General features: G+C 34.2%; 3 protein-coding genes across 13 annotated transcripts in view; 2 read left to right on the top strand and 1 right to left on the bottom strand.

Moving 5' to 3' along the window:
- KRAS (KRAS proto-oncogene, GTPase) overlaps positions 1-18415 on the top strand; it is a 45935-nt gene extending 27520 nt beyond the window's left edge. For 2 of the 3 annotated variants that reach the window (XM_066264907.1, XM_066264896.1), the window contains exons 4-6: positions 213-372; positions 9179-9302; positions 14011-18415. In XM_066264907.1, coding sequence (XP_066121004.1) covers positions 213-372; positions 9179-9298 — 280 coding nt within the window. In that variant the 3' untranslated portion in view covers positions 9299-9302; positions 14011-18415. The remainder of the gene's footprint in view (positions 1-212; positions 373-9178; positions 9303-14010) is intronic. The other variant, XM_066264900.1, reaches the window with a different exon arrangement.
- Positions 18416-18817: 402 nt separating this feature from the next.
- Positions 18818-23493, bottom strand: ETFRF1 (electron transfer flavoprotein regulatory factor 1). Of its 2 annotated transcripts, none has more exons than XM_066264915.1 (3): positions 23383-23493; positions 19608-19695; positions 18818-19526 (listed from the first exon to the last, which is right to left on the bottom strand). In XM_066264915.1, exons 2-3 carry the CDS (start codon positions 19656-19658, stop codon positions 19305-19307), a joined length of 273 nt encoding a protein of 90 aa, XP_066121012.1. In that variant the 5' UTR covers positions 19659-19695; positions 23383-23493; the 3' UTR covers positions 18818-19304. The 2 variants fall into 2 exon arrangements, with proteins under 2 accessions (XP_066121012.1, XP_066121015.1); XM_066264918.1 differs by lacking the exon at positions 23383-23493 and adding an exon at positions 23106-23336.
- A 92-nt stretch (positions 23494-23585) lies between these two features.
- The window catches only part of DNAI7 (dynein axonemal intermediate chain 7), an 83845-nt gene continuing 82292 nt past the window's right edge, over positions 23586-25138 (top strand). For 3 of the 8 annotated variants that reach the window (XM_066264834.1, XM_066264838.1, XM_066264808.1), the window contains exon 1: positions 23614-23659. In XM_066264834.1, coding sequence (XP_066120931.1) covers positions 23657-23659 — 3 coding nt within the window. In that variant the 5' untranslated portion in view covers positions 23614-23656. The other 5 variants (XM_066264816.1, XM_066264812.1, XM_066264822.1 and 2 more) reach the window with 5 other exon arrangements.

The following is a 25138-nucleotide window of genomic DNA, read 5'->3' as shown; positions in this document are numbered from 1 at the left end:
CGGTATTTGATCTTTTAAGAGACATAGAAGTTCTCTGCTTAAGATGGAGAAAAACAATAATGGAAAGGAGAAACTAGGAAAATTTGGTGTGGGAACCAGGAATTATATTAAAAGTTGCCTTTTGGCCATGTTTTATAAGAAAAGGTGCGTACAACTTTTTAAAGAGTTTTGAATGTCTAATACCTCTCTTGTAACTTTTTTTTCCTCTCTAGAGAACAAATAAAAAGAGTTAAAGACTCTGAAGATGTACCTATGGTCCTAGTAGGAAATAAATGTGATTTGCCTTCTAGAACAGTAGACACAAAACAGGCTCAGGACTTAGCAAGAAGTTATGGAATTCCTTTTATTGAAACATCAGCAAAGACAAGACAGGTAAGTAAAATGGCAATAAATACAAATCTAGTCTCTGCAAACTGTATGAAGTGATTTTAATTATTAATCAAATTTACTAATATATCCCCTAATAACATCATTTTGGAGGCAGGAAGGCAAGAACATAAATAAATGTATATATCTGAGAGCGTAACTATTGTGTTATTCAATGTCATTTATCAATTTTTCCTTCCATTATACTACAATAGGAAGTAAAACTATTTATTTGGTAAATGTTCTTGAGGATATGAGAGGGCAGTACCTCTTCTTAGTCCAGTGTCCGTGCCATTACTGTGGGCTTTGCTTTCTCTTTTCAACTCAGCACATCTTACATTCAGGATTCAAGAAATGTGGGGTTTCTTCTTCTTTCATTTTTTTTTTTTTTTTTGCTGTTATATTTATAAAGTGAAAGAACAGGAACAGATAACTGAGTTTCCTATTTTAAGAGTCTTATGTCATATGTTTCTAAATTGAATTTTGTTGTAGTTGAAGTATTTTACTTTGGTAGAATTTTTTGAAGGGTATATTTTTGGAGAAAGTTTTCATTAAAGCAAGAAGATATTTAGAAAATAAATAGAAATTATCAGTTACTCATTTACCCTGTTTTTCTGACAAAAAATAATGCCAGGTTGACCTTGACTTTTATTTTAAAAATTACTTGCATTTTAAAAATAATTTTTTAGGTAAAATAAAATAATTTCAGTTTATTTAACCTATTTGTATGAAATAAGAGTTTAGTATATAGAAAAAATACCCTTGTAAGGACTACATTTCAAGTATATGATAGAATACAATTTTCATTTACTAAGAAATTGGTCAATTTGTTTCATAAAAGATGAATGTTCTGGGCTTTGTCTGGTTATATGTACCTGTGAGTCCAGAAACCTGTAATGCTAGGAGTTAAGAAAATTGATGAACTCATTATATAGTTAAATTTATAAAAACAGGCATTCTAGACTGCCATTGAATTTTGTAAAAGGGTAAAAATTTAAAAGTAAGCCATTGTTCCACTAATGTAATGTAGGTATGTGTGTGTGTGTGTGTGTGTGTGTGTGTGTGTGTCTGTTTGTTTCCCCAGTGGAAATGTACTGCTTCCAAGTAGTACAAGTTTGGTATACAGGGAAAAAAACAGTGAATTCTATTTTAAGTCTTTGTTTTAGGATTAAAAGCTGAATTTCTATAGTTTGACCATAGTACATAGTACAAATATCTCATTCTAAAACCTGATTTAGAGGGTAAAGAAAGACTCGATATATAGCACTTCACTTTGCTTTAGAAGTGTTAAGATTTTATTCACACCTATTCCCAGCTTCATGGACTGGAAGAGGTTTGGGTTTTGTCCTCTTTTTTACTAGTCATCTCTGACCAGATTCCTTGTTTGCCGTTAGAGAGGAGGCACTCAAAAACCGTGATTATAATATTTATAACTTTTCAACCAGCATTTTCTTATGAAAAATTTACAAATATAAAATTAAAGGATATGACCAGGCGGTGGCACAGTGGATAGAGCGCTGGGCTGGGACGCAGAGGACCCAAGTTTGAGATCTTGAGGTCTCCGGCTTGATCACAGGCTCACCAGCTTGCTCATTGAGCGTGGGATCATAGACATGACCCCTTGGTCGCTGGCTTGAGCCCAAGGTCGCTGGCTTGAAGCCCAAGGTCACTAGCTTGAGCAAGGGATCATTCACTCTGCTGTATCCCCCATGTCCCACCCGCCCTCTGTCAAGACACATATGAAAAAACAATCAATGAAACAACTAAGGTGCTGCAATGAAGAATTGATGCTTCTCATCTGTCTCCTTCCTGTCTGTCCCTATATGTCTCTGTTTCTTTCTCTCTCTCATGCTAAAAAAAAAAAAATTAAAGGCATCTTGTTGAAAACATTTGCAAACAAACCTACTAAGATTATACAATTAATGTTTTATTAACTTTGGTGCTATTTGTAACTTTTAAAAGAGACTTTTTAAACTAGTTAACACGAGTTAAAATTTTATGAAGAAAATAATCTAAGAGACTTTGCCTAAGTAAAGGATTGCAAATAGAGCAGTGCTTCTTATGCTTTAATATGCATATGAATTGGGTTTATAATCCAAATCTAGATTCTAACTCAGCAGATCTAGGGTGGCACCTGTGGTTCTGAGTGTCCAACAGGGTCTCAGGTGGTGCTGATCTTGGTACATTGACCAAAATTCGAGTTAAAAAGCAATACAGGAAGACCTTGGGTTATGACAGTCTCAACGTAATGACATTTCGAGTTTACGACGCTCACTCCCATAAAAACTTAAAAAAATTGAGACGTGTTTTGACTTAGGCCGTTAGCATTGTACTTACATACTGTGGGCGAACTAGTTTATGTGTGGCGGAAGAATGCACAGTAACGTGTATGAGTAAGGAAGTTAGCATCCCCAGTACGCTTACCTACACCATTTTGGACTGTTAAAAACACGTGTTCTGTTTGTGTTAGGATAGGGTATGTTTCGACTTACACCAAAATTCGGGTTATATTACTGTTGTAGGAATGGAACTGTGTCATAACCCGAGGACCCCTGGAGAGGACAATATAAGGGAGTGTAGTTACTCCTACAGTACTGCCCTCCACTTCTCATTTGATGAGCCTAAAATAGCTGTCATCCTTCCTTGCACTATGGTTATTATCTCAGAAGTACCAGTTGATTCTTCTTGTTTGACATTAATGCTTTAATATAGAAGAGCATTCATAATTAATCAGAAAACTACCTGGTTTCCTTTTAAAACTGATTTTTTGGTTTTCTACTGCTTTGGGGGGAAGATGTATGTCATGTGTATATGGAAGTGGATTAACTTTACTTTGTAGACATTTATGTGGATCATCTAATTAACAGAGTGATATAAAGGAATACTTTATTTCTTAACCTTCTAATGCTCACCTTTTCTTATATTTATATCCTGTTTCATTTATATCTTTATCTAATTTACATTGCTAAACTATAACTTAGTTTCTGATCTTGATTTTTCTGTTATATAGACTTGTTGATTTGCCTTTGTTTATTCAGCTTCATCTGTTGAATTAATTTGATATTTGCATGTTTTTGGAAGACTTTAAAGATTTATTCAAGTACTAATTGTGGAGATTATAAAATGAAACAAATTTTATAAATATTACATCTCCAGTTTTTTCTTTTTTCTTTTTTTTTTTGTGACAGAGAGAGAATCTGAGAGAGGGATAAGGACAGACAGGAAGGGAGAGAGATGAGAAACATCAGTTCTTTGTTGCGGTTCCTTAATTATTCACTGATTGCTTTCTCAATATGTGCCTTGACCCGGGGGCTACAGCAGACCGAGTGACCTCTTGCTTGAGCCAGCGACCTTGGGTTCAAGCTGGTGAGCTTTGCTCAAACCAGATGAGCCCACGCTCAAGCTGGCGACCTCGGGATCTCGAACCTGGTTCTCTGCCTCCCAGTCTGACGCTCTATCCACTGTGCCACCGCCTGGTCAGGCTCCAGTTTATTTTTTTGTGTGAAAATTTCAAGCCCTATTTTCTGCAGAATACTGTATTTGTTATTTATTTGCTATTATTTATTTGTTTTTGGGCAAAATAAATATGCGTATCCTTGCTGTATTTTATAAACAGCTACTTATTTCATGCCCTAAGTTTTGCTCTTGAGAATGAACCTAAAACATAAACACCAAAAAGAATTATATTCAAGTTAGTAGAATTAGGACATTCATTTAGAGCTTTTAATAGATACAAGTCTAGAGCTCTTACATTTTTTCCATTAGGGGACAGATAATAAATACTTTAAGCATTGTGAACCACAAGCAATATATGTTCCATTTTTTTTCCCACTTAAGACCCTTTAAAAATGCAGAAATCATTTGTAGCTTTTGGGCAACAAAAAAAGAGTGTGGCTACATTTGGCCTTCTGGTTGTAGTGTACTGATGCCCACTTCTCTACAGAACTGTATTGTTTGATTAGACCAGGGGTCCCCAAACTTTTTACACAGGGGGCCAGTTCACTGTCCCTCAGACCATTGGATGGCCGGACTATAAAAAAAACTATGAACAAATCCCTATGCGCACTGCACATATCTTATTTTAAAGTAAAAAAACAAAATGGGAACAAATATAATATTTAAAATAAAGAACAAGTAAATTTAAATCAACCAACTGACCAGTATTTCAATGGGAACTATGGTCCTGCTTTTGGCTAATGAGATGGTCAATGTCCGGTTCCATATTTGTCACTGCTAGCCGTAACAAGTGATATGACGGGCTTCCGGAACCATGACGTGTGCCTCCCCTGTCACCAGAAGTAGTACTGTAGGTGAGCAGCGGGGATGAAAGAAGTGCTCTTTCCGGAAGGGCGGGGAGGCTGGATAAATGGCCTCAGGGGCTGCATGCGGCCTGCGGGCTGTAGTTTGGGGACTCCTGGATTAGACACTAGATTTAGACTTTTCAATTTACAATTACTAGTGTTCCCCTGTAAAATTTAAAGTAAAACTTATGTATTCTGTGAAAGGGAAATGGGGCGGTGGGAAGGGAAATTGTTTTCTAGTACTTTTTTAAGGTACAGGGCTGCAGAATATGTATTTTACCAACTTTAAAAGGTCTGCTATATGGCTAGGATATAATTAATTATATTTCCTTACAATCATTTTAGTCCACCTGAAAGGCTTAAGTAACTTTTATTTTCTGCTGGTATGCTATATGTAGTTCCTGTGTTCAAACTGGGTCAAGACTGTTACCTAGTTTACATTTATCTGGGTAATTAGGAACTGCCAGATTTTCCTGGCTTCTTTGGGCAGTGCATAGCAGTGTTGACAGTGGCTTGAAACTAAAACATTCACACCATGGTAGTCAGCTGTGTTTTCCCGTCTGCTAAAATAAAAAATGTGGAGTTTCACACTTTTGATGACAGAAGTAGAATTCTCAGCCTATCAGCTACTCCTGATGGAGCTGCTTTTTGCTTTCTGGAGGTCTCAATTTGAGAATAATGTGAAAATTTTATAAACTTAAAATGTTGGGTGATTATCTTCTTTTTGTTGTTGTTGCTGTTAATTTCTGGATACCTAAAATTGTTTATTACAAGACCTCCATTAAAGAAAGCTTTTGGTTAAATTATTTTAACAAAACAAACCAGAAACCTTTATGTGCCTATTTTTGTTGAATAGTGGTTGAGTTTGTATACCTGAGATCAATATTTTGAACTTGAGCTTTAACATGAGTAAGAATATAACACTGAGCACCTGCTGTGCATCATACGTAGTCTCCCAGTTACAGTGGTACTGCTACATTTCAGTAATACCTAAGATGAACTAGAGTTTGCAAGGTTTCCTGAGAAATTTGGCAATGTGAAGTTGCTTTCTAGAATATATCTTGTTTCTCCCATTCCTCTTCCCCAGGAAAGCTAATATTCTTGCATCTGTCTATAATTAGGTTGTTTAAAATATTATTTCCTTGAAAGAGTTTGCCAGAATTTTTGCAGATAAGCCATTCAGTAGGGACAAATACTTGTTTAAAATGAAATCTCTTAGTGAAGGCATTATAGACACCAGGATATGGAATGATGCTTTAATAGTTCTTTCTCTAATATGGAACCCTCGACTACTTTAGTCACACAAGTATGTTTTCAGATAATAACTGAGCTGAAAATATTGTCAAATATCTTGACTTTAAAAAATTTACATGGATAAACTTGTGTACTTTTGTTCCTATATAACTTTTCAGTTCTTAAAGTTTAATAAGTGACATTTGAAAATGAGTATATGTGGCAATAAACCATATTCTCGGGAATAAGTTATTAAGTGCCATTTAAGAGCTTAGCAATTAGCCACAGTTGGGTATTGAATGTGTTTCAGCTATGTTTTATCTTTAAAAATTAACTACAAATTTTGGAATATGAAACCAGCGTTCTGTGTCAGTGCTAGTGGTTTAAGGTGCACACAGGATAAATAATCTCTTGATGTCAGTGTGACCTTAAAGCATATTAACAAGAATGACAAGTATTTAAATATGAGAAAATATGGTAAATAATTGATTCTTTAAAATCTAATTTACGTTTCCTATTAGTAAAAGTTAATGAAAAAGTCACTTTGGAATAACTATTTCTCAGTGTTAATTATTTTAGCCACAGAGGTTCTAATACTGAATATTTTGGTGATGGGTAGTAATCTCTTCTTTTTAATCATTGGCTTCCAATTCTCTCTCTGCATTGCTGGAAACAAAATCCTGTATTCTGGGATTGGTGATGGGAAGTGCACACTTTACAAAGTAGACTCTTGTTTCTGATTTTAGAAGTAAGTTGCAATCAAACTTTGCTTCTGCTAAATTAGTAGATGACCAAAAGTCTGTTTTTCTGCTTTCTTAGTATGTTTTAATACTTCTAAATTGACCTTGTAATTTTTTTAAAAACAAGTAAATCTTCACATTCTTAAAAAATATGAGCTTTTACCTGGTTTGTTTTATATATATATATATTTAAATTTTTGCATTTTCAAATTGAAAAAGAATCTTTGGTGAAAGGATGTTAAATGATAGCTCATGCTTTATATTGTACATGTTTTACAAGTCATTTTAATGCTTAAATTATATTAACAATGAGAATTTCTAATATATTTTTTTCAAGGACTGACAAGTAAAAATAAGTTCTATACTTCAGAATTAATGGTAAATATAAAATATTAAAAATTTAATGTACAAGTACAAGAGATTATGTATAGTAATTTAAAGTACCAACTTAGTTAATGGTTTCAGAAAATGGTTGGAAATTTTTATTTTGTAGTTGATTAAATTGATTCAAATAAAAATAAGATATAAATTTTCTTGGGCTATAGTGATTTTTAAATGAGATAATTGAATAGGAATATATTACTAGGTGGTATAAGAAACTTTTAAAATGTACATTTTAATATATAGTCAATACATTTAAGTGCCCACTTCTTACTAAAACTTAGTTTTATTAATTTTAAGTTAAAATTTTACTTCAATGGTAAATTACCAAACTTTACTGAAGCAGTTTTTGATACATTTTTGAGATTTGTAAAAATTAATATACCCTTAAAAATAAAGTGCCTTTTTTTCTCTAACTATTATAAGCAATGGGTGTGTGACATTTGCATGCACAAATTAAGCCTTAGTTGTTGAGTTACTTTAATTAATACTTAAATGGCTGATTTTTTGTGCCTGATTAAATATAAAATTACAAATCATATCTTTGATATATATTAGAGTTTTGTTTTTAGCAAGAGAGAGACAAGAAAGGAGGGAGATGAGTGAGAAGCATAACTCGTAGTTGCAGCACTTTGCACTTTAGTTCATTGATTGCTTCTCTTATGAGCCTTGACTGGGGACTCCAGCTGAGCCAGTGACCCCTTGCTCAAGCCAGCAACCTTGGGCTTAAAGCTAGAGTCCTTTGGGCTCAAGCCAGTTCCATGGAATCATGGTTAAGCTGGCGACCCCATGCTTAAGCTGGTGACCTTAAGGTTTTAAACCTGGGTCCTCAGTGTCCCAGGTTGACACTATCCCCTGTCCGGTCAGGCAATATATATATTAGTCTTTTAGGTGCTGAGTCCATTTGGTCACATTTGGTTCATACATAGAAAGACTGATGTTTCTAATCCCAGAGAGTTAAAATATTTTAATCCCCATAGTGAGTGAGTAATTTTTAAAATTAAAAGAAAAAACAAACGTTAAGCTTAAAGTTAAATGCAATAAAGTAGATCAGTTTTCCTAAATATTTCATTCTTTGAGAAGAATGCACACAAATATTACATCTTTCTAGCTAATATGCACTACATGTTGATTAATATTTATGTGCATTTCTCTTTTAGATTTAAGCTTCTACTTTGATCATATATTTTTCTGGACAAACTAGCAGTACAGCTAACTAAACACTTTGTCCCTTTTGGCTACTGCTAATTTTCTCGACTGGGAAAGACATTAAAAACTTGATTGATCTCCATATGATCACATGTAATTGTGCTTGTCACCATATCTTTCTTCTCATGGCTTTAAGCAGAAGTCCCTTTTGCCTTTTAAGAGTATTTGAATTAGAATACAAAGTATGAGACTAGTAAAATTGGATACTATTCTAAAAATTATTTTTAACTTGTAATAAGGGTACAGAATGACTGCTGCTGTTTTGTTTGTATGTTAAACATTTCCTATACTTAGAATTTTACAGTAAACAGCCCTCATTTAGCATTTTTATTTAAATAGTAGTTATACATACACAGAAGTCTCGGTTTCAGCTGCACTTGTCTGTCCTAGCTATTCACTCACTGGACAGTGTTGTAAGTGAAGATAAAACTCAAAATTCCAGTCTGTTGTCCTGACTTTATTTTGAGGTGTATATGGGGGGATTGTTTTAAAAAACAAAGGTTCAAAGTCATTTCTGTTCCACTTTTCTCCTCACTCCTCATGGAGGTTAGAGTGGGAAGGGTGGAGGTCAGTGCTACATAAAGCATTTGTTTTCCCTAAGTCAAAGAAGTAATTTATATTTAACTTTAGTGTAGATTTTAATTTTATGACTAGCAAACTAAAATGAATGCATTAATATATGAACTTAAGTGTTTCATATTCTCTCCTAATTGTTAAATTTTTAAAAAAAATCTAATTACATTACAAAACAAAACTGGCTTTAAAGAACAAACCAGGGTTTAAGCCATATTTTAAAACTATATCCCCAATTTAATTCAAGCAATCTGATGTCTTTTAAATTTTTTTTTCAAGTAAATCTCACTATTTCAAACTTCTTGCACATGGCTTTCCCAATAATTACTATTACCAATGAAACAGACCTTAAAGAAGTTGTGTTTTACAATGCAGAGAGTGGAGGATGCTTTTTATACATTGGTGAGAGAGATCCGACAATACAGATTGAAAAAAATCACCAAAGAAGAAAAGACTCCTGGCTGTGTGAAAATTAAAAAATGCATTGTAATGTAACCTGGTAAGTTCAGCATATTAATTTTGGCAGAAAGCAGATGTCTTTTAAAGGTAACAAAGTAGAAACCACTTTAGAACTACCTAGGTGTGGGCTTTTAATTTGAAATATTAAAATAAACCCTGGAGCCCTGGTTGGCAAACTGCGGCTTGGGAACCATATGCAGCTCTTTGGCCCCTTGAGCGTGGCTCTTCCACAAAATACCACGTGCGGGTGCTACCTCGGTAAGGAATGTACCTACCTATATAGTGTAAGTTTAAAAAACTTGGCTCTCAACAGAAATTTCAGTCGTTGTACTGTTGATATTTGGCCCTCTTGACTAATGAATTTGCCGACCACTGCAAGGGTAGGAGATGGGGGGATGGGTGAAAAGGGGGAATAAAAGGTAAAAAATAAATTAAAAAAAATTTTCCAGGAAGAATTTAAAGTAAAAAAAAATAAAGTCTTTTCTTAAAAAAAATAACCTATTGTTAGTTTCCATAATTAGTATATTTTTATTTTTTATCTAATAGGTATTATAATTGAGGCAGTTTTGATGTCTGTAGACTACATTTATCACAGGGTCTAGGAAGAAAAATTGTAAGAAACTGTGTAGAGTAATAAGGTGGCATGGCCCAGAAGGTGGAAGAGGGCCCCTCTTAACAATTTTTACGTAGTGGCATTAACATCACTTTTTATCCAAATTAGAAAGAAACCTGGGAGTCTTTGGATGACTCCTACGTCCCTGTTTTTCAGTCCCATTTGGATCCGACCACAAATTCCTATGACGTTACAACTCTTTACTTTTACCATATCACTAGTTTAGGCCTCTTTCATTTCTTGCTGGGACTATTATAACCTCTTATTTGTTCGGTTTACCTTCCACTGCTTTGTTCCCAGTGCAGCCAGAGAGATACACTTAAATATCATTCTCTTCAGTTCCAGTCACTGTCTTCCTGTTAACTACGGAATAAAATCTCAAATTTCATAGCACGCTGTATATGGTTCTTAACATTTTCTTACCCCTCTTCAGCCTTTGGCCTTATCTCTCAAAACTCCTTGGAAATTTTTATCCTTATATAAGTGAACACCACGTATTTTCTTACCTTCCCTTGAGTCTTGGCTATTTCTCTTGTTTGGAATACCAGTATTCTTATCACCTAGTCTTATTAATTAGCTAACACTCTTTGATGGTTCTCCAATCTCCTATTCTCTAAGAATCTTTCATTAAACCCTTAGACTGAGTATAATGCCCTTCCAGTGTATTCCCAGTGTACTGTTCTGTTATGCGCTTACCATGTTACATTGAAATAACCTCTTTTTATATTCCTGTACCGTAGAATCTTAAGAGAGCCAGAATCCTGTATTTTTAATTTTTGCATGACCATGGATGGCCTAATGTGGTTTCTGGCACTTAATAGCTGTCCAATTGGATTTTATTGTGTAGAATTTCTCAATTTCCTTTCTAAATCAACCCATATTAAACTTGGTCTTGCTCAGAAAACATTTCACTCAATAGATGCCATAAATTTTATGCCTAAGTTTAAAACTTTGATGTGTATTGTTTGTAATATATAATGTTCTGTGAGAATATGAAAAAATCGTATGATATCATTTATTGTGCTGATTAAACTAAAGTCTGTCTATATTATATGAATTTAAGGTCACGGATGATTAATGTAGCTACCAAAAGTATAAAACATACATCTAAATAGGAGATTCCTTCCCAAAAGATATGTGGTCTAGTATTAATCTGAATTCTGAAGAAGAACACAGCATGACTGGCATTAATTTTTATTGAGAGTTATGACCACTTAATATTTTTTAATGTCATTAAAGCAATATCATAATTTAAAAGGTGTTGTAAAATTTAACATTGCAATGCAAGTTGAAAAGTCAGATTCTTAAATTACAGTAGCCATGACCAGATTTAAGCGATTAAGTTTAATTTTTAAGTTTAAATTTAATTTAGTTTAAATTTTTTTTCTCCTCCTTATTACTTTACTATTAAGTGATTTTTAAAGTAGAAGTATTTAGAATAAAATAAGATTTATGCTTTACTTTTTATTTAAACAAAAGTGGAATTGTATACTTTTCTAAAATTTCTCATTTGTGCCAACTATAATTTAAAAAATATCTAGTATGAATATCAATCAAATAATTGTTAGGCATGATGAATTGAACCCTGTTTCTTCTGTGGGCATGGATAGCATTTATTTATTTATTTATTTATTTATTTCTCTGTATGGATAGCATTTATATAAAGAAAAAAGTATACTTGGTAATATTTAACATTTTAAATAAAAGTATTTTTACAAAATTAATTTGATAGATACAAATTAGTTTTTCTTGGTCCTAAAAATCAATGAGTTTAAACAAAATAATTAGTGGGTGCTACATTTGTCTTATATGTGTATGTATGAGAATGACTAATACCCATAAGATAAAAAGGCATTTACTGCTCTGTTTTGATTAATTGTAACATTGCCCTAATCACTTAAATTATTAAATTTTAGTAAGATTGCTTAGAGAGTTCAGTGCAATATGAATCTAAAGTATCATATTTGTCAGTATCTTAGGAGGAGGCAATGTTAACAGATTTGGTTTCTGTTATCTCCTGAGTACTTGTGTGTTGTTTTCAACTTAGAATGTGTTGTTCTCTATATCCATCTTGAGGTTTTTTATTTCATCTGTGTCACCATTTTAGTATCTTTGACATTTTTCTTCATTATAAAAGTTGAAATAGAGTAGACTACGAACCGGTATATGATCAAAGCATTTGTGAAGGTTAAGTGAGGTGGATTAGATCCTCTTTTTAAGGATTCCATTCCTAAGGGTTTATGATTATAAATTAGTCAAGAGTTGGTGAGCTATACAATTATTCCTTATTATAAGGAACATTGTAAGTTTTTTGCTTTTTATTTGTTAAGAAGATTAGCATGAAGTCTTATATTTATTAAGCCTTCATTGTATTGCTGATAAATTATGTCTTATCACTTTTCCTTACTACGTTAGGTGAAACAAAAGCATATGTTGTATTAGTAATGATATCAGAAAGTGGGGAGTATTCAGTACAGTTTGGAGGCTTTATTGGGGAACTTTTATTCACTGGTATTCAAATCAATAATGCTAGTTTTTATCTTATTCTCACAGTATTTGCTTAAATGTGAGCAAGCCTCTCATTACCACTCTGTTTACTTTAAAAATATTGATAATACTTTCCTGAATTTTAGATCTGTTGTGAAAATTAGATAAATGTAACTTAAAAATGTCCCGATATACTTTTGCCATTATTTTGAAATATTCATTTTGGAAAATTTTAGTAGTACAATAAAGGAGAAATCATATGACTTAAATTTTAAATTATTTTCAAGAAAACTTAACAAATGTGTTTATATGAAAATAGGTGGTTAAAATGAGTACAATCTCAATTTTCATTGTTTTTAAGGTGACTTGATTTATATAACTTTAGTTGTTGGGTATTTGTTCCTAACACTCCCTCTAGTGTCTAGGTTTAAAAGCATCATTATGTTAACAGGCTTTTTAAAAGTTATTACTCTGTTGAACAGATTTAAAAATATATAGATTTTTTTTCTTTAATTTTTAAGTTTTGCTTTTATATTTAATTTGCCCTAATGGAGATATGACAGAATTGATTTATATATAGATAATTGTGTAATTTCAGTATGGCATGGTTAAAATCCATCCTGCTGTCATATTTAGGGTGCCACTTTTCACGTTATGAATTACTAGGCTGAAAATTATTCTGACTTACTCTCACTTTCAACTGGTAATTTCAGAAAACCTTTTCTGACTTAAAATCTGTTTACTAATTTAAATACATGGCTTTAATCATGAATAGATGTTGGGTAAAGTGACCAAACTTTTATTTCTTTGAAAATAGCACTTGGCTTTGTATGGCAAATTTTTGAATACTTAATATACTAAACAAAAACTAAAACAATAATAAATAAGAATCTTGTCTAAATTGGTAAGTTATACCACTATTTACATGATTTAGCTTCTTTTGCCACAAATCAGACAGTATTATATGTTTCAAAGTGTAGTGTCTTGTTGTAGGGATCACTTTAACTTTCTTGCTTATATGATCAAACTAATGTCTTAATAGAGGGGTAGGCAAAAATATGTTGATATTTCCATTGTGACATTCCTTTGCGTTAATAAAGGTGTTGTAATAATCATAACCTGCATGTCTTTTTCCATACAAACAACTGTAAACAATTTTTTCTCACCCCTGTATAATATTTGAAAACTGGAAGTATATTCAAATACTGTTACTGTCGATATTTATGAAACTAGTACATACTTTCTGACTTAATATCTGATATTAATGTCTAGAAATGAGGAATAATTAAATGTGAATACTTAGGAACACACATATGCGTTTGGATTTTGGTTAGCAAGGTGTGCCAGTTTGTAAAACTTAGTAGCAAATTAACTGGAGAAAAGTCACTGTGAAGCTTATATAAGATTCGGTGTCATTGCTTACCATTGCCATGGCTTAAAATCAGCGTTCTTGTTTATAATGTTGACAAAATATCCATGAGGAAGACATTAAAGAATCTTAAACATCTGATAAATATTCAGTTGCCTAAAGAGAAATGTAAAGTGTCCTTATTGTTTCCCAGTATTCATGTTTCCATTAATGATAAATTCTTATCTGCACACCTCAAACCACCAATATTCATATTTTAATGCTTGTTATTTATTTCAGGGTGTTGATGATGCCTTCTATACATTAGTTCGAGAAATTCGAAAACATAAAGAAAAGATGAGCAAAGATGGTAAAAAGAAGAAAAAGAAGTCTAAGACAAAGTGTATAATTATGTAAATGCAATTTGTACTTTTTTTCTTAAGGCATACTTAAGTAAAATGGTAATTTTTGTACATTACACTAAATTATGAGCATTTGTTTTAGCATTGCCTAATTTTCTTTCTGCTCCATCCAAACTGTAGCTCTTTATCTTGAATGCTTATTTTAAAATGACAGTGGAAACTTTTCTTCCTCTAAGTTGCCAGTATTCCCTAAGTTTTGGTTTTTGAACTAGCAATGCCTGTGAAAAAGAAACAATACCTGAGATTTCTTTCTTGGGAGTTTTGGTGCATGCAGTTGATTCCTATTTTTCTTACCAATTGTGAACTTTGGTGTGAAACAAATTAATGAAGCTTTTGAATCTTCCGTATTCTGTTTTATCTAATCACACACGGATTAATTACTAATTATAACTTCAGTTGAATTTCATGACTGGTTTTACTGAAACATTGAAGGACATGAACTTCTGAGCTTCCTGTCAGTTCATCTTGTAGGCATCATGTCCTCTCGTTTCAGTCACCCAAAATGAATGTAAATTTACACTGTTTGCAAAGGTTTTCTTCCTCTTTCCACTGCTATTTGTCATAGTCATGTTCCCCAAAATACTATATTTTTTCTATAAAATGGAAAAAATAGAAAAAAAAGACAAGGCAATGAAAAATATTAAAAAGGCCATTTACTTTCCACATTAAATTACTATTAATATTCATAGCTTTTCCTGTTAATGCAGACCCAGTATGTAATGAGGATTATAGCAGCCATTTGTTGCTATATTTACATGCTACTAAATTTTTTTGTAATAATAGAAAAAATTTTAACGTGTAAAAATTCTCATAGGATTAAACATAGTCTCCATGTGTCAGATTGCTCTTTCCTAGCATAACTCGAAACCTTTTCTTGAACTGCAGTCTTTGAAAATAGTTTTAATTCTGGTAGAGATATTAAAGATTACTTGAGCCAGTTAGCTTAGTAGGTGTTAAAGAGACCATGTGAAGGCCAGGGCCTGTGTGAACTTGAGCTTCACAGTTCACTTCCCAGCTTCACTGGGAGTTTCACAGTATGGAGTGTTTCCCTAGGGTCTTCCCATGCTGTCAAGCATTGGTTGGTCAGAAATGAGGGCTGGGAGAGATTTGGCTAGCTCAGCAAGATACATTCTCACTGTAGTGGTTCTGCTGACAGATCAGGAACACCACTTGGAAAAAAAAAACTTTAAATTTTATTGTAAATGAGATTTTGGGGTGGGGATGGGGCAAGACTAATTATTTTAAACAATGAAGAAAGAAGTTTCAAAGTCTCCGGTATTGGGTAACTCCCTTAATATTGCTAAAGTAATATTTCATACACTTTACAAGTCTGGTCTGCATTTAAGAATATCTAATACTTAAAAATAAATCAAAATGATTCAGTGCATTTAAAATGTTACTTATTTTAAGGTTTGAAGTGAGATGGTATGTTGAAATGAAAATATCACTGGACTAGGAGGAAGGTGACTTAGATTCTAGTGTCTTTTACAACTCTGATTTTGGGCAAGTCACTTATCCATTTCTTCATGTTAAAATAAGTCATCTCAAGGCTGTAACTATTACAGTTATGTGATTTACATTCAGTTTACATAAAAATATGCCTGTTTGTCAATCTCAGCACAGTCTGTAACTTTTTAACTGTGTTATCATCTTCAGTGCCAGTCTTAGGCAAAATTGTGCAAGAGGTGAGGTTTATTTTTGAGTATCCTGTATCCACATTCAAGACCTTCTCCCATATCAGTGTCATCTCACCTGGTACTCTACTGTATGACCCATGACTTGATGCTTTTTCTTTTAACACGTCTAATTTCCCTAACCTCAAGATTTATTGTTACTTTGGATATTTCCTGAAGGCTTCCCACCAAGCCACATCAGAATGCCCTACATCTTATTTCTGCAGGCTGAACCTAATATGACAGGTACTACATTGGGGTTCAACCTAACGGCTAATTTTAAGGTAGTAGCTGTAGCAATTTAACCATGATCCTTTGAATGTCATCTGTTTGCCACCTGGTCCATTAGTGACTATGTAGGAATTTTCGTATCTGCTCTGGACAGAACCCTACCCTGTGGAAGAAGAATTTAATAGAGGTAGTACTGAAAGAATTCCTTAAATAATCTATATTTAGGACTGGTCCTGGTAACAATGACACATTGCATTGTTTTTATAACTAGAATCTGACAATGAAAAATACTTTAAAATTCATAAAGTTTAGTTGTTTTTTTAATATAGTTCATTTATTCAACATATTTGTGTGCCTACTAACTGAGAGGCACTAAACCACACAAGGCACTGTGGATACTATGGTAAAAGGGACATACTCTCTATCCTAAAGTAGTGCTTATATTCTAGAGTGGTTTGTACAATCTTCTTGAGGCATTTGGCACATGACCCAGAGATAACATAATACATATTTTAGTTTTTAACAAGGAAAGAAGTTGGTCTCTTAAGGTTTCTTCCATTTCTGGAGTAATTATTTTGCTCTGATTCCAATGTAACTGTTTAGTCAGGCTATTTTATATAAATTAATTTTACTTCATTGTTTTAAAGGAGTAAACTTGATTATATATTTTTTATTTGGCATAATGGTGTTGTTTTATTGGGACAGTTATATACACATTAAGTTATATGACATAATATTAAAATCCCCAAATGTGTAATACTGTGGTTGGTCTCTTTGTATAAGTAATTAAAATAGACTTAAAATCAAATATTGAATTCTAAAATAGTTATGTTTAAGTACAAATAAACAGATGCCTGAACAGTTCACAGAAAAGGAGATATCTGTGTAAAAATCATTGATCTGAAATGCAGTGCTAAACTACAAGTTTATGGAACATCATCTAGGTGGGATGTTAAGATTTACATAGAACCTCCCCTTTTTCTACCCGAGGAAGAATATGGCCATACTTCAAGAATAGCAGTGCATTATTGAGTGAAGGGATTTTTAGGACTTAAATTTTTGATGTTGCTGGAGAGTTTTTTCAATGCTATGGCAATTATCCTTTATTATGTGAATTTGAATGATTTGACAAAAGGTTTGTTTTCATGGAGATTTTAAAAGGGGAGAGATGATTCTAGAAGTAACATAAATGTTATTAATTATTAAGCCTTAAACAAAAAAATCTGTTGAAGTTAAAAAAGAAAATACAAAATTACATAGTCTTAGACTTTAACATGTTTGTGGAAGAACGTAGCAGAGCATGTAGCATAATTTGAATATTCCCAATTAGGAATTCTAGGCTCTTTTTTAACTGTGTCACACTGCATAGGAGTTTAGAACCCAACTTGTATAGGTTATCAAACCTTTGCCACCATTGCACAATTTTGTTCTAATACATAAAAAGGTCTAGTGAGGCATGTTAAGTTGCAGTTTGCACAAGTTCATCTCATTTGTATTCCAGTGACTTTTTTCTCTTCTGTTTTTTTCTAAATAATATACACACATTCAGTTCTTTGTATGCAATAAAAATTGTCATTTACGTTTGTCAGAATAATTTCTTGATAATTATGTATTAATTTTTAAAAACCTATCAACTACTATAAAAATTTATATTTAATAACTTCTCTGTCAACATTGGGTAGCATGAAATCTGCTTTGATAAACTGAACAGCATACAACTGGTGGCTGCAAATTCCTTCAGAAAATGAAAATGATTTCTTTCTAAAGACATTCACATCAGTTTTTAAAACAGTCATAACTAGATTAATACTTATTTTAGTTTAATAGTTTTAAGTGCCTGTTTGGAATGATGCTAGGTAATTTACATGAATTTAGGGAAAACAAAAGTATTACCTGCAGCAATGTCAATTATAGAGGGTACTCCTCCACCTAGAGTGAAATGTGTTATGTAATGTTTTATCCAAAAGTTTCCAGTTCCACTGTCTTGTGTTTTCATGTTGAAAATACTTTTGCATTTTTTCTTTGAGTGCCAATTTCTTACTAGTACTATTTCTTAATGTAACATGTTTACCTGGAATGTATTTTAACTATTTTTGTATAGTGTAAACCGAAACATGCACATTTTGTACATTGTGCTTTTTTTTGTGGGACATATGCAGTGTGATCCAGTTGTTTTCCATCTTTTGGTTGCGCTGACCTAGGAATGTTGGTCATATCAAACATTACATTTAAAAATGACCACTCTTTTAATTACAATTAACTTTTAAATGTTTATAGGAGTATGTGCTGTGAAGTGATCTGAAATTTGTAATATTTTTGTCATGAACTGTACTACTCCTAATTACTGTAATGTAATAAAAATAGTTATGGTGACTATGATAGTGTGTATTTCTTGATAGAAATTTAAAACATTTGCTCCACAATTTGATAAGTCACAGATATTATAGTTTATTAGTAAATCTTTTTTTTCAGCTTGTAAGTTAGAAATATTCTTTATTTATGAAAGGTGTTATGAACATTATGTAAAGGTTTAAGTGTTTGCTTAAGACCATGTTAGGGTTAAGTCCATTGCCATGTTAATTCATTTAGAAGTAGGTGCAAAGCAGATCTGGCTTTATGACCAAAAAACATTTATTACTTTTTATCAAAGAAGGTAATTGATACACAACAGGTGATTTGTTTTAAGGCCCAAAGGGAGCTTGCAGCAAAATAATGGAAATATTGAATAGGTATATATGTAATGCCAGTCACTGGCAGGCTTCAAGGTCAGAGGTAATCTTCATATATATATTATTATAACCACTAAAATCATGACCAGGTGCTATTTGTTTTGTAGTGAACCTTGCTAATGTACCAGATGGGATGAAAAATAAAGTACTTCAAACATTAAGAGAATAAATTTGCAAGAAATTAGTTTGCCTAGTGATACATGAATTAAGTTGCACTGTCAATAAAATGGAGAAATGGGCTAAGAAAAATTGGCAAAACCCTATTAGGCTAAAACAGTTTTAAGTACATTAGTTTTTCATTTGAAATTAGGTGCTCATTAATTTATAATTTATAGTCAGCAACATGTAGCTAAATAGCTATTGTAATAATAAATTATGCATAGTGTTGCCGATAAAACTCAGTATGAATAGAAGTTTAGTAAAGCAGCTTAAGTATTTTTTATATGATGTGTTTATGTTGCTATTTTATGTTAGAATTATTTTTATATTTGGTATACATAAACAGCTGGCAATGGTTTTCAGTCAAATTACAGTATTGATCAGTTAGTTTCCTTGTTATCTGAATAATAGCGTTGTTTCATAGCTCTGTATTTCCTAAGGAAATATAAGGCTTCTAGCTCTTTTATTACATATTCTCCCCGTTTAATAAGTTCTTTGATCTTCTCTGGGTCTTTTACATCTTTGTTTTTAAGGAAAACATTCTTCAGACGTCTTTTAAAATAGTCTGCTCCTTTTGGATAGTCTCGTCCAAGGTACAGCAGCTTAAAAAAGAAAGATTATATATTTCTGAACCATTCATGTAATATATTAACATTTATAAAGTTGGCAATGTAATTACTTACATTTTTATAAAGATTCAGTACTTCTCCTCTTAGATTATTGGCCATTTTCATTTATCATGGAAAATATCCACTTTTATACAAAGTATACCTAAAGAAAAGGTAAGGTTTTTTGGGTTTTTGTTTTGTTTTTTTTTACAAATAACTATTGTAAAAAAAAAAAAAAGCAAAGAAAAAATGTTCATACATTGGAGAAACGTTAACCTTTTTTTTTAATTTAATTAATATTTTGAGCATTTTTATGTTCCTGGCACTAAGGTAATAGCTGTGAACACTGGTTAGATAAGATACCTGCTCTCACAGAACTAACATCTCCTGAAGGAGACATAAGCAAACAAGATAATTATGAATTGTGACAAGCCCTATGAGGGAAATAGGATAATGAGAGAAAATGGATTGTCAGAGGTACATATGTATCATAGTGGAATGAATTAGAACCATATTGGATTGTATAAGCTTGGTTAAAATTGTATAGGTTCCTTAACCTTTCTGAGCCTCATTCTCTTTATCATGGTAATGAAGAGTGTATTTATTCTGTTCTACAGGCAAGGGCCAGATCTGTTGGTAGGGCATTGAGAAGAGGCCTGGTCAAATCCAGAAGGTGCTATGCTAAGAAAGGCTAACAAGTAGGAGATGGTGACTGCAAGTCAAGCAGACTCACAGTTAATGGTAGATGGAAAATAACACTGGTGGTGAAGAAACCAAGAGAACAACCAATAAGGTTTTTACATGAGCAGGCAACATCCAGTGGGGTCAATTATACTTTATGTATAATTCATTAGTGCTGCTAGGGAGACATCCCCTTAAATGTACCATGACATCCTAAACATAGTAAATAATTCCTAGTACTGTATGTTATAATTGTGGAGATTTTAAATCATAAAATTCCTAACATCATAAGCAGATCCAAAGTAAATGTTAATGTCATTTACAGCCTCCTTTAAAATTCCATTAATTCCCATTTTCCCAATGACCTATGAAAATTTTTATATTTTTCCCTCATTAACATAATTTTATTTTGAAATAATTTCAAGCTTGCAAAAAAGTTGCAACATACTACTTCCTGAATTATTTGAGAAGTTTCTAACGTGCTGTCTGACCAGCCTAAATACTTTGCACAGCTATCCAATAAAAATATAATACTAACCACTAATGTAATTTTACATTTTCTAATAGTCCATGTTAATAAAATGTGAAATCATTTTAGTAACAATTTTTACATTTAAAATATTATTTTAATGTGCCACAGTAGCTACGTTGTGTGCTTACAGGTACCTGTGACTTAGTTGCTACCACATGGGGTTGCCCAGCTTAGAGTATTTCCTATGAACAAGGACATTCTCCTATTTTCCTACAGAACAATACATCCATCAGCATCAGAAGATTATAAAGTGAACTTTAATGGTGTGCTAAGACACATTCATCTCTTGCAGCTTTCAAAGTCTTACCTGTCATCTCAAATTCCGATTAATTTTTATATCCCTTGACCAAAAATTTAGTGTTTAGGAAGGGAGTGAAATCAGATGAGTGTATTTAACCCACTATATCAACACCTAATTTCATTTTTAAAAGCTTTTCTTGTTTGGCTAAGAGCCATTTTCCAATGTGGTTTAATCTTATTGAATAACTTAAGAACTTTTAAAATAATTCCAAATTAAATCAGATATAATTTCAAATTGCAAATTATAGCCTGATTAATTACTGGAAAGAGCATAGTTTAATTTAAAATTTATAAATTTGTGAAAGCTTTTTGAGATGTGGATTAAATTATACTTTTTAGCTATCGCACTTATAAATTATATATAATAAAGGATTTGCCCAGCAAAAAAAAAAGGAAAATGGCTAAGATAAATTTGTCTTTGATATGTTAAACAGATTAAGGCAGTTTACTCTTTATATTTGTACACTGACATTCAGGCTTTTAAGTTTACTTCGGCCTTTGGGAGCAATAGGTCTCATTGGTTTTGCGATTGATGAGTAATTTAAGTGCAGCAGGGACATGGAACTGCTCCTTAACCCTGCATGAAGTCATGGAGATTTCTGTTCTTTGGTACAGAGCCAAATGAGTTAGAGACTAAAAGCAGCCCCCCATCATTTTGAGAATGTGGATGCGCACGGTAGGCAAGAGGTGGGGGGAACAGTCTCCATTGACAGCTTTTTCTCTAGAGACTGTGGGCTAAGAAGTGAAGACTTAACTCCAGTCCTGGGTTAAGTAAGAATTGTCATTTTACTAGGGATTATGGCACTCACAGCTGTTAATCACTCTTCCCCAGAAAGTTCAGATGGCAATAAAAGCTGAAAGAAAACTTGCAAAGGAGGGCAATGCAATGTTATTTACTGGGTACTGGTAGACTTAGACGAAACCTAAAAAGCCTCACACAAAAACTTTCCAACACACCTGCCAGCACCAAAAGATATGTAATCAGAGGTTGATGACAAGAGATTTTGCCCCCAAAGGCTGGCATACAGCTTGGGGGAATCCTACCTGGATGCCAGATTGTATAACTGAGTTGAAAGGAAGATGGTTCTGTTTGTTCAGAACGGATAGGTACTACACCTGTCTGAAGATGAAGAGGCGAGCACTCGGCCTTATTTGTATGCAGCTTGCAAGAGAAGTACTCAAGGAGAATCGGGCTCACCGACATAATCTTACAGCACTGTGACTCCTAGAACACAGTCCAGCCTGTCCTAGCACATCCACAGAAATTGCTACTCCCAAGGAGCAAGCTGGTAAGAGCTTGAGTGAAACCTCTCCCCTAGAGGCCCAACATTTTAAGGTAATTTGGAATCGACGCCTCTTTACCCCATCAATCCTAGTTGAGTGGACTGAGGTCTTGTATCCTAAACAGTAGTTTGGTTGAAAAATAATTTAAAACAAAAGCTATCTTCCACACTATATAGCTTCAGAACTATATCAAGTCGACATTAACATGTTTATCTTACTTCCAGGAATTTGGAGGTGAAATAACTAGTACAGAACCTGGATTTCTCTTACAACGGGGATACTTCGTAACCTACAAAGACTAGCTCAATTATTAATAAGCTTTGGAGTAGAGCAATGTAAAATTGGAATTCATGATGAAAAATGGTGCCAATAATTTTAAAGTCTTTCGTGCCAGCAAGGTTTTAGATCCTAAAATCATGAAGACTTCAGTTAGGCTTTGGAAAAAGCTTAATTTCTTCCAGTTTTCTGCTGGTCTTAAGTCGTCAGTGTTTCTTCTGGGGGGGGGGGGGAGACAAATTCTGAACGTTATGTTACTTGGTTATCACAATTTGTAACTTTGGGCAAATAACTTAATGAGCCTACGCGACCTTCATCATTAAGTTGTAAGAAACAATTTAACCCAGGAATTGCTTCACATCCTTTCCAGGTTTTGTTTAGAGCGGCTCTTAGAGAAACCTGTGCATTTACCTGCACAGGAAGTAAACAGAACCGTGTCCGGAGAGAGGACTCGAAGGTCATTCGTTTAAAAAGAACCAACCTACTTGGAGCCAGTTTACCTCTAGCTTGCCGCCTGAGCCCGTCACCCCGCTGGCCTAGGCTGTGGTAACCCAGGCAGCCGACCCGGTCAGGCACCGGACCCCGTCGCGCAGTGGGGGGGCCCCGTCCTGGAAGCCCCGACGCACACACCCTGGGGAGACTGGGGGAGGCAGCGGCGTCAGGAGGCGCGGACACGCTTCCCTCCGCTGCAGAATTCCCTCGCCCGCAGCGCACTTCGCGCTTCCAGACCCGGTGTCCGGGAAACAACGAAACCCCAGGGTGGCTGCACTCACGCACCTGCCGGCACGCCGCAGCCGTGACAACTTCAGACCGTTTCCCCTCCCGGTCGGTCAGCCACGGAGGGGGCGCGGGTCTGGACGACCTGTCAGGGAAGGGGGCGGGGCGCCGCCCGGAAACACCCAGCGCGCCTGCGCGACCCGAGCGGCAGGCTCGTGCAGCTTCCTCCGTGCGGGTGGGCGGGGCTTGTCGTCCAGACAACCCCGGAGCGTCGGTCCACAGAACGGGACTTCGACGTTGGCAGGGGGACTTCTGCGGTCGTACTTTGCTCAGCATGGTGAGCAGGGAAAGTCGGGGGACCAGGAGAAGGGGCGAGCATGCTTCTCCTTCATCGGTGTTAAATGATGTAATAAGAAACTGTTATTTTAGAGGGGAACAGGTCGATTTAGGAAAGAACTCATACTCCTGCGGGGGGGCAAGGCCTTCCCGTCCAGGATCCGGTGGTCAGGTCAGATGGTGTCCTAATCTCGCACTGTTGGTAGGTTTAAAAATTGGTCTCAACCTAGCGGAAATGTTGTTCTTTCGATTCAAAGCACTCAGCCTGCGCTGAATATTAAGTGTAATAAAAGCTTCTTGCTTTGTTTTTTCTGCACTCCTCAGCTATGTTCTCCAAGAACACAGACCAACATGTGGCTATGAGATAATCTATTTTCCCACTTTTCTTAAATGTAATTTCCATCTTCTATGATTAAAATCATAAGTGGACATGCAACTATTTAATTCATTAATACAGGAAAGCATTGAGTTATTCCTTTCACTTATACCCTCTGAACTTTGAGCACTACTCAGTTGTCGGTTGCCCTTCTTATGATTTGTAGGGAGGGTGAAGAAATGTACTTATCTCAAGTCTGCTTCTTAGTAAAAGCACTATTGAGAGATGACAGTTTGCCCATCTTTAAAACTTGAGAGCAGGCGCAGTGCTATTTATATAGTCTGCTGTATAGTTCTTATTTCAAAATGAATATTAACTGTTAATTGATAGCAAATGATAATAAAAATGGAACCCATTTGTAAAAATTATGAGAGAGCAAAGTCTCTTTAATTCCTCTTTATATCATCTCCAGCATCTTAGAGTGCTCCTGTGTAATAAATATTTACTTAATTAAGTAAATATAGGCACTTTTCAAGGAAAGATGTGTTTTAACATTTATGTTTTATACAGCTACAACCTTATGGCTTGAACCAGTAATTTGTCCTGTGTAAGTCTTTAAATTTGGAAGGTTTATAATCTTATAGTTGCATAATCTCCTACAAATTTCTTACCAGAAATCTAATGTACATATGGGCCTGATCAGGAAATTACAAACAGCATAACTGAAAAATACTTGTAATTATTTCTTCAAATACTGTGCTTTCCAAAATAATCTCCACACATTGATGAACAGTATCATTTAATCATAGCTTTTCTTACTTTCAGTAACTGATTTTATAAAATAAAAAATTTAATTTCACAGAAAAATATTTTTTTAATGAGGTTATTCCCATGCTTTTTTTTTTTTTTTTTTTTTTTTTTTTTTTTTTTTTTTTTGTATTTTTTGTATTTTTCTGAAGTTAGAAGCAGGGAGGCAGTCAGACTCCCACATGCGCCCCACTGGGATCCACCCGGCATGCCCACCAGGGGGCGATGCTCTGTCAATCTGGGGTGTTGATCCTTTGCTGCCAGAACCATTCTTGCACCTGAGGGGGAGGCCATGGCGCTGTCCTCAGTGCTCCGGCCAACTTTGCTCCAATGGAGCCTTGGCTGTAGGAGGGGAAG

Source organism: Saccopteryx bilineata, chromosome 1 (genome assembly GCF_036850765.1).
Source record: "Saccopteryx bilineata isolate mSacBil1 chromosome 1, mSacBil1_pri_phased_curated, whole genome shotgun sequence".
In the NCBI taxonomy this organism is placed as follows: domain Eukaryota; kingdom Metazoa; phylum Chordata; class Mammalia; order Chiroptera; family Emballonuridae; genus Saccopteryx; species Saccopteryx bilineata.
This window is presented reverse-complemented; position numbering and strand designations above follow the sequence as displayed.